The 9731-nt window shown below is 33.4% G+C and overlaps 1 protein-coding gene across 4 annotated transcripts in view; it reads right to left on the reverse strand.

Annotated features, from left to right (window-relative positions):
- Positions 1 to 4074, reverse strand: part of LOC111365342 — a 34423-nt gene extending 30349 nt beyond the window's left edge. For all 4 annotated transcript variants that reach the window (XR_002697416.1, XM_022985816.1, XM_022985817.1 and 1 more), the window contains exons 1-2: positions 3750 to 4074; positions 3494 to 3629 (exon numbers count right to left, since the gene is read on the reverse strand). Coding sequence is in view for 3 of the 4 variants with exons in the window: in XM_022985816.1 (XP_022841584.1) it covers positions 3494 to 3616 (123 nt within the window). In the remaining variant the exon portion in view is untranslated. The remainder of the gene's footprint in view (positions 1 to 3493; positions 3630 to 3749) is intronic.
- Between the last annotated feature and the right edge of the window lie 5657 nt (positions 4075 to 9731).

A 9731-nucleotide genomic window follows, 5' to 3' on the forward strand; every position in this document is an offset into this window, starting at 1 on the left:
TTGTATTTATGTCGGACTTAAGCATGAACTTTCGCATAAAAGACTAGGACATCTGAATACTTTAATTTTGTCTCATTTGTTGAAGTGTGGTTTTCTGGGTAATAAAGATCAATCTCAATTTTCTAATTTATCTTTCGATTGCGATGCTTGTAAACTTGGGAAAAGTAAAATTCTTCCATTTCCAACTCATGGCAGCAATGCTAATAAATGCTTTGAAATTATTCATAGTGATGTTTGGGACGTGGCACCCGTCACTTCACATGCTCATTATAAGTATTTTGCGACGTTTATTGATGATTTCAATCGTTATGCTTGGATATATTTTCTCCGTTCTAAAAGTGATTTCGATACCACTCTTTGGACTTTTATTGCTTACATTGAGACCCAGTTTTCATCTAGTATTCGAGTTCTGAGGTCCGATAATGGAGGCGAATTTGTGTCTCATCAGTGCTAGACCTTGTTACAACAGAAGGACATTCTTTCTCAACGCTCTTGCCCATTTACTCCTTAGTAGAACGAAGTGGCCGAGAGAAAGAACCGTCACTTGTTGGATGTTGTCAGAGTTTTGCTCTTGGAATCTTCGATTCCGCCTAAATTTTAGGTTGAAGCTCTCTCCACAACTGTACATCTGATTAATCAACTTTCTGCTCAGCATTTGAATTTTGACTCACCTTATTTTCGCCTGTATGGCGTACATCCTAGCTTTGAGATGTTGCATAATTTTGTTTGTGTCTATTTCGTTCATTTGCCTACACATGAACGTCATAAGCATTTTGCTCAATCTGTACGGTATGCTTTCATGGGTAATAGTATTCCTCAAAGGTTTTTTTTGTTATGATGGTGTTGTTAATCGATTCCGTATCTCTTGTGGTTTTCTTTGAGAATCAGCATTACTTTCCACAACATTTATCATCTTCTAATTTGGCTCGGCTCATTAGCTTTGATGATATCTCTTGTCCTATCGAGCGTTTCAAACCAGGTATGTTATATAAGTGACAACGGCCCCAACTTCACTGCCCCTTCCCGTTCCCAATCCTACTCTAGACTCTAATACTCTTTCGCGATCTACTCGCGTTATTCGTCCCCTTGATCGGTATGGTTTATCTACAATCTTATCTCCTTACACAGTTCCTACTTCTTATTCTCAAGCTGTTACTCAACCATGTTGGGAAAAAACTATGCAAGAGGAACTTCAAGCACTTCAAGAGAATCACACATGGGATATTGTCCCTTATCCTTCTGGCATCAAACCTATTGGGTGTAAATGGGTATACTTTGTTAAGTTCCGCTATGATGGATCACTAGATCGATATAAAGCTCGACTGGTGGCTCTTGGTAATTGTAAAAAATATGGAGTTGATTATGAAGAGACTTTTGCCCCTGTGGCCAAAATGACAGCAGTTCACATCGTCCTTGCTATAGCTGCCTCCAAGGGATGGTCTTTACGGCAAATGGATGTTAAGAATGCCTTCTTACATGGTGACATTAAGGAGGAGATTTATATGACACCACCTCCGGGTCTCTTCTCTTTGCCCTGTTCCGATGTTTGTCAGCTAAAACGCTCACTTTATAGATTAAAACAAGCTCCTCGAGCTTGGTTTGACAAGTTTTGTTCCGCTCTTCTTGATTTCTCATTTACTCAAAGTCAATATGGTTCATCTCTCTTTATTTCTAGTACCAAGGTGGGTATGGTGCTTCTTCTTGTCTATATAGATGATATCGTTATTACGGAAACTGACTCTGGATTGATATCTCATCTTCAAGAACGACTTAAGGAATCTTTTCATATGAAGGATTTGGGTCCTTTACAGTATTTCTTAGGCCTTGAGGTGCATTCGAGTCCTGCCGGTACTTACCTACATCAACACAAGTATACAGAAGAGCTGATTAACTTAGCTGGACTTCAAGATGGTAGATATGTTGATACTCCTTTAGAGGTGAATGTGAAATATCGCAAGGAGAAGGGTGATCTTCTTCCTGATCCCTATTTATATAGACAATTGGTGGGTAGTTTAAATTACCTCACTATTACACAACCAGATATCTCATTTGCTGTCTAGCATGTTTGCCAATTTATGCATGCCCCACGACACCTCCACTTGGCTTAGTCCGTCGCATTATTCGATACTTGCTGGGTACGCCTAATAGGGGTCTTTTCTTTCCTGTCAACTCTCCTCTTGATCTGGTTGGTTATAGTGATGTTGATTGGACCGGATATGCAGATACTCGTCGCTCGATTACAGGATGGTGTATGTTTCTTGGGAGTGCGCTCGTTTAATGGCGAAGTAAGAAGCAAGATCATGTCTCTAAATCCTCCACCGAGTCTGAGTATCGTGCTATGTCTTCTACCTGCTTTGAGATTGTTTGGCTTCGACGTCTTCTAGCAGAGCTTGGCTGTCCACAGCTTATGCCTATTCCTATTTATGTTGATAACACTAGTGTCATTCAAATTGCTGCTAATCGTGAGTTTCATGAACGCACTAAGCACATTAAAGTAGATTGTCACTCTATACAAGAGGCTTGTGATGGTCGTCTAATTACTCTTCCACATGTTACAACTGATGTTCAAACTGCTGATTTATTTACCAAGGCGATGACTCGACAACGAAATCAATTTCTTGTCTGCAAATTGATGCTTCTTGATTATCCAACATCAATTTGAGGGGGGATGTTAAAGGAAATATTGCATTACGTGATTGTATTTACCAATTTAGAATGATTAAATACCATAATTGTATATTACCATATTAGTTCAATTACTTACCATAGATGTACAGATTTCAATTTCTATATTGAGAGAATCCCGTAAAGGGACGACATTCAGCCTTAGAAATGTTAACGAGGAGGAACATTATCAAGTGAAAGATCTGATGTCGTAGGCGTAGGATCAGGGGATCTTGGTCTGGAAGGACGAACGTCTAAAAAGGAGGCTCGGGAGCCGTGATCGGTGCAACATGCTCGCATTATATATGGTCATATATTCTCTTTTTAGGCAAACTAAGGGAAATACTGCGTATGAAGTAAAGTAATGCATTGAGAGAGTGATCTAGGATGAGAGATGAGTGTTTTAGAAATTATTTGGTTAAGAATAATGCTATATAGCTCCAATGGTATTTAATACTAGTCAGGTGTCAACACATCTGACATTAAATAATAGTCCCAATTAAATTTAGGATATAGGATGCATTTAATTGGCCATATCATGCGTTTGACACCTAGAATGATCCGCTGCTAAATAGCATTACCCTTCGTTAAAGAATGATAACTCAGCCAATGCCCCCTTTGAGTAAATCCAAATTTATTTTTGACAAAAAATAAAAAAATCAGGATATCATCTAGACTTTCTAAGTGGATCCCCTAGATAAAACAGTCGCAAACCTTTGTTTACAGGAGTTTCCAATGTGCCAAATAAGTAGAATTAATAGCCAAACTTTGAACCAATTGTAACGTTAATTACATTAAAATAAACAATGAAGGAGCGACTGTAAAAGACCTGCTGCTTAATGGTGGCCTCAGCAGCTTCCACTGCTTTCATGACCTGAAATAATCCATCATTTGAATCGCTCATCGTCAATCCCGAGAATTTACTTTCGAAGTTGGCTTCTCCATTTTCCATATCTCTCTTTCTCCTTCACTCGTCAAATCAAAATCGTTAAAACAAAATCAAAGATAAAGACAACCTATTCCACAGATAAACATAAAACCCACAAATGATCAGCATACATGTGCGTCTAAAAAAATAAACCCACCTCAAATTCTTGGTTAAAGAGACAGAGGAGAAACCCAATTGATCAATTTGAAACTGATAATTATAGATGTCGTCCCGTGGACTAGAAAAAATCAAATTGGAATGAATACTGAGGAAAATCAAAAGGCAAAACAGCTAAAATACTAACAGAATAGTCTAGGGGGAGAAGAATATCCAAATAATTTGAAGGGTTTTGGATTGGAGGGCTTTGGATTGGACTGAGTGTGGATTAAAACGAGTTCTAGGACCAGGAAGTGGGAAGTGAGAATTTAGAAGGGGAAAAGAGAGTTTTACTGATTGTAATTTCTTCGAAATATTTGGGGTTGGAATGAGAATGGACATAAATAATATAAGCGTGTCATGATGACCCGTGAGAGTTACGGCTTCAAAAATAATTTCTCCTTTTTTATATTTGGGGTGCCGGGGGAGAGGAGGGGGGGAGTGTGACGCTAATTTTAATGAAAAAAATGAATTTTAAAATAGTAGATTAATGAAAAATGTGTGAATGAAAAATTTTTAATTTAAAAATGTGTTGGAAAAAAAAATACATTTTAAAAAAATAGGAATCAAACAAGGTCTAAATAGATAGAAGAAGATAGAGATATGTACAAGCATAAATATGTTATCCAAATTCATGTATTTAATTGTCACTTCAAATTTTATCCCTGAAATTTTTAATTTTTCAAATCTTGTTAGTGAATAATAAGACATTAATACACTGCACTAAAAGTGCAACACTTGTCATAAGCTAATCGATGTTAATTCTTCACAAACCACCATTAATTCGACTTTCACGAAGCATTTTTTCATCGGGCTTTCGCTTATTACGAAAATTTTATCATTGTTGCCTTTCGAAAGAATCTACGTTATATTGCAATTCGAATACAACAAACTATTTAATTTGTCAACTTAAGTTGATGTGTCGAGGGTCAAAATGCGACGTCTAAGATTTCGTTGTTGTGCTTCTTCACGATGATGACTTTGCCCCCATTTACACTTAACCTAATTCATAAGAAATGAAAGAGTAAGTGGTTAATAAAAGAACCATTTGATTGCACTTGGGCCAATAAGCATGGACATAGATATGATTGCTAGAAATGATGCACTGTAAACATTATAATTTGTTATGGGTCTAATAATGCAAAATTTATGTATTGGTCTTATATTAATTACATAGTAAATCGACTCTCCCGAATTCAAATTTTGATTATTCAAATATTAACTATATATTATGAAAAGTTTAATTGTTTGGTGCGTCTTGTGGGTAATCTATAAAGATAGAACACGTACTACATTAGTAGGAACTTCAGAATTAAAATGGGATACAACTATAAATCAAGGAAGTATGAGATGAGGAAACATCACCGTTTTGATCAAATTAAGCTCTTGTTTTCGAAATTGTCTAGTGTTTGTTTTCGGCATTTCAAATATTGTTTAAACCATAAAAAAAGTTTCGACATTAAGGCATCGGTGCACGAATACAAGCATTGCCTTGTACAATGCATCGCAAGATAAATTTCACATCTAGACCACCAAGTATATATCCATAGTCAATATAGAGATTAAACATTGTAAAAACTTTGTTACTTCACCAGGAATGAAATAATACAATTATAGCTGAAAAATACAGTGTGAGAATACCAGCACAAAATAGATTAACAATACGGGGTAATAGCCAAAATATAAAAAGAAAGAGTAAATAAAAAATTGTTAAGAATAAAATTAACTAAAGTGGTAAAAAAAAAAAAATTCTGACAACGACGTCCAAAACTTGTTCACTAAGAAAGTGCAAACCGCAAGTACACAAGTCGCGTTCATGTACTAAAAGTGGACTTTTTGAGTCTGAGTTGTTAATCCCTTGATGAATAATTATTTTATATTACACAATTTTAATCAATTTAATCTTAACAATAAAAACAAACATACAATAAAGATTTGATTTTGTAAAATAAGGAAAATTAAATAAAAATCAACAAAAATAAGAAAACATAAATACATGTAAATTTTAAAGGAAAAAAGTGGTTGAGATTCAAGATTTTGCTTAAATATCATCTAATTAATTTTTTCAAAAGCCAATTAATAATTTACTCATTTATGATGTTAGACCCGATCTTCCAATTTTAGCTAATTACCTCTCCCAAATGAATTTAACCATAATTGATTGGTTTAACCAACTTTATATCTATGTCAATTAAAACCAAACATTCACATTAATTTTTTGTGTAAAATAGCTCGTTGTCTCACATAGTATTAGAGATATATCTCTATCTCCAAAACAAACTAATGGTTTCTACTATTTGGTCTAAAATGCATAATCTTCTCTCAAACGATGTATAAATCATTAAACACAATCATTCATTCGGCACATAAATGAAATGCAATAATAACAATATTAAAAACACGGAAAAATAAGTATTTTAACATTAAAAAGCAAATATGGAAATTAATCGAGGCTATGTTAAATGTCAACCATAGATCCCAACACAAAAATTAGTCCATTTTATACAAGTAATGTAAATGAAAATATTTCATACAATACATTGCAAATATGAGATAATAATGAAGAAAATATAAGAGTGGAGATGAACCCCTTTTTAGATTTGGATTCTTGATGGCTAAATCTTAATTTTTCCCAATTATTTCTCCAAATGCATTATCTTGTGCTCTTGGGTTTGCTCCAAAAATTACAAGAAAAATCGAATGGAAGGAAGAGAAATGAAAAGAGAAGGAAAAGGATGAAGAAGAATCCCCAGGGCTATTGTCGTTTCCAGATTTAAAAACTGCAAAATTAGAATTTGCAGCTCAAGTCCCAGGATTTAGTTGAAAGAATCAAATTGATTCTTTCACGTTTGATTCTCATAGATTTAAGAATGAGAATGAAAAATATAATCGTTACGAGATTCACACAAGAGATAAAAAGTCAAATATGATAATTTGATTTGATGGATAACAGTCATATTTTTCATTTTAATGAGTAAAAAATGGGAATCAAACGGGGCTAATCTTTTAAAGTCTTTGTTCACTTACATTCATCTGTTTACTTTTTTTCTTTTTGCACATAAATTCTCCAGCAATTTGTACTTAAGGCACTCAACTTTAATTTTGTACAATTCGATCCTCAGATTTCAACTTTCATTTCAATCAAGCCCTTCATAAATTGCAGCCCAAGGTCCTTCAACTTTCTAATTTGAGCACTTGGTCCTCAACTCCACAATTTTGTACGCTTTTGATCCATTTTTCCTCCTTTTGCATTGTTCTCATTCTATAGGTGATTAATAACTACAAAGTCAAAATTATCAAGTTGTGACTCGATATCAGCTCTTTTTTTTATCAATAATAAATATATTTAGATATTAAGTAATTGTGCAAAAATACATTTATCAATGAACATCACCATTTGATCGAATCAAACCCCTATTTGATGAGGAATGATATTGAGTTAATTTTCTCAAAAATCACTAAACTTATATTTGTGTTTTCGATTGCTGACTGAAGTTTTAGATGTTGAGTTTTAACAACTAAACTTGTCAAAAATGTAGGGCGTTACTCACTAGCATGATATCCATTTCACAATCTAATGGAATTGATGACATGACATATTGAATACATAATTGATGTCCAAACATTGTCATGCAAATTGACACGTAAAAAGACATATTTGATTGCTCACTATGCTTTGAACGACATCTTTGATTACTGACTATGCTTTTAAAAATGTCTTTGATTACTCATTGTACTTTTAAGGTGATCGAGTTTTGACCAATGAACTTTTCAAGTATCGTTTGCGTACAACAAAACTCGATCTATATTCAATGCTAGGTTTTTTAAGAGAAAACTAAGGATAGAGACTAGAATATGTGAAACTTCAATTCTGCATAGAGACATATTCATTTATATTAAAGCCTAAACATCTTGATTATTGATCTCCCCAAGTCATTTCTAATCAACTTTATGCATTATACCTATTGAAGTTAACTTAGGCAATTTACAAATTGTCAAGTAAATACTGATAAACATTTACAACTACTAATTAAAAATAGAACGATGAAGAGGGATAGAATAAAATGGCAAGAAAATGTTGACAATTTTGATGACTATTTTTAATAGAAATATGTATGACATTCAACTAAAAAAAATCCATAATCTATATTAACAGCACCCAACATATATCATTTGCAACCAATATTTTTGTGCAGCAAAAAACGTATACAAAAAAATTCGAAAGACATCCAATGTGTGCGTTAATGGAAAAATTTGCAACCACTAATTACATTAAATAAGGGTCCACAATTCTGTTATCAATTAAGAAAAATGGAGCAAACACCTTTAATTCACCAGAATTCTGCTATCAATAAAAAAATAAAAATGTAAAAAGTCAATTCCTTCTCTTTTTTGTCTTTCCCTTTTGTTTATCCATCCATTTAGAAGCTCCGATTAGAGAAGTATCAGCAGTTGGCAACAAAGAAGAGCCGTTCATCACACTGAGTACGTTTTCATGGCTAATCAAGTAAGTTTCTACTAAATAGCACCCGTCCCCAAAAAACAAAAATAATAAATAAATAAAAAATAATATATATATATTGTATGCAAGTGATACTTGGAACAACATTCCTAAATTTTCAAAACAGATCGATGTTAATTTTACAATTTCAATGGCCAAAACTAGACTTCTTTAAAAATATAGTGAGCAATTAAAGACGTCTTTAAAAGTATAATGAGTCATCAAAGACATCTTTCAAAGTATAGTGAACAATCAAAGACGTCTTTCTTACATGACAATTTACATAAAGGTATTTGGGCGACACCTATGCATTCCATGCGTCATGTCATTAATTTCATGGTTATCATGCTAGTGACTATAGTCCAATATTTTGATAAGTTTAGTGGTCAAAACTCGATATTTGAAATTTTAGTGAGTAATCAAAGATACGAACATAAATTTAATGATTATTAGGACTGTCAACTTATTTAAATTAGATTTTAGTAGATTTTAATAAAAACTGATGAAATATGTGATTAAAAAGTTATGTATCTCAAGAAATATGAAGTTAAAACTAATTGTTAACTTAAATTTAGATTAAAATAATCCCTACCAAACAAAGGCTCAATTTGATTTAAGAATAGGTATTTTATCGTGATATCGTAGTTTAACGTCCAATCATAGAACTCACTGATAGTTGATTTATATGGTTAAAGAAACATAGCTGCATGCTACAGGAATAAAATAGAAAAATGATGTTTTTAAAAATAAAATAGAAATTTGGAAGAAAAAAATTTATTATTTGTGTCTTGACTTCCAATGTCATAAAAGGGAAATGCATAATGCCCTTGTATGGGAAGCATTTTGGCCAAAATTTATTACATTTTTGGATCGTTGTAAGGGTTAGTGGGACCCGGTTGTGCACTAAACTCTGAATGCGTGCTTGGTTGATAGAGATTTTAATAATTGATTTTTTTACTGTTAGAGATAAAGTGGGTCCTACCTGTGTGAGAAGAATTCAAAAATGACGACTAGAATAGTGAAATAATGGTCAAAAAGTTAATTTTAATTAGCTTAATAGCTATACCAAACAAGCATAAAGGCAGAATTGCCATTACTTCCCTCAAAATGAATTTTATGTGGCAAATTGGTAATTTTACCAAATGCAGTAAAGAAAATGGCTCCCTTTTTTTGACACAAACACTTATAATAGCTTGATTTTGACTTAAAATGAGGTCGAAAATGTGCACCAAACAAGCACACTATATTATGTCAAAATAAGCATTTTCTCACACACTATTGTTACAATAGATTATTTACAATAACTTCCAACCCACGTATGTACATTTTACAAAAACTATTTTTTGATGTCGAACTTCACTATGATATTGAAAATTCCAATTTCACTCCTCAAATGTCTTAAAAATCCATTTTTTAGCCGGTACAATGTTTGGTTTTGATTGCATTGCATAATACCCCCCCCCCCCCCCCCCCCCCCCCCCC

The sequence above is a fragment of the Olea europaea genome, chromosome 17, assembly GCF_002742605.1.
Source record: "Olea europaea var. sylvestris chromosome 17, O_europaea_v1, whole genome shotgun sequence".
Classification (NCBI taxonomy): Eukaryota; Viridiplantae; Streptophyta; class Magnoliopsida; order Lamiales; family Oleaceae; genus Olea; species Olea europaea.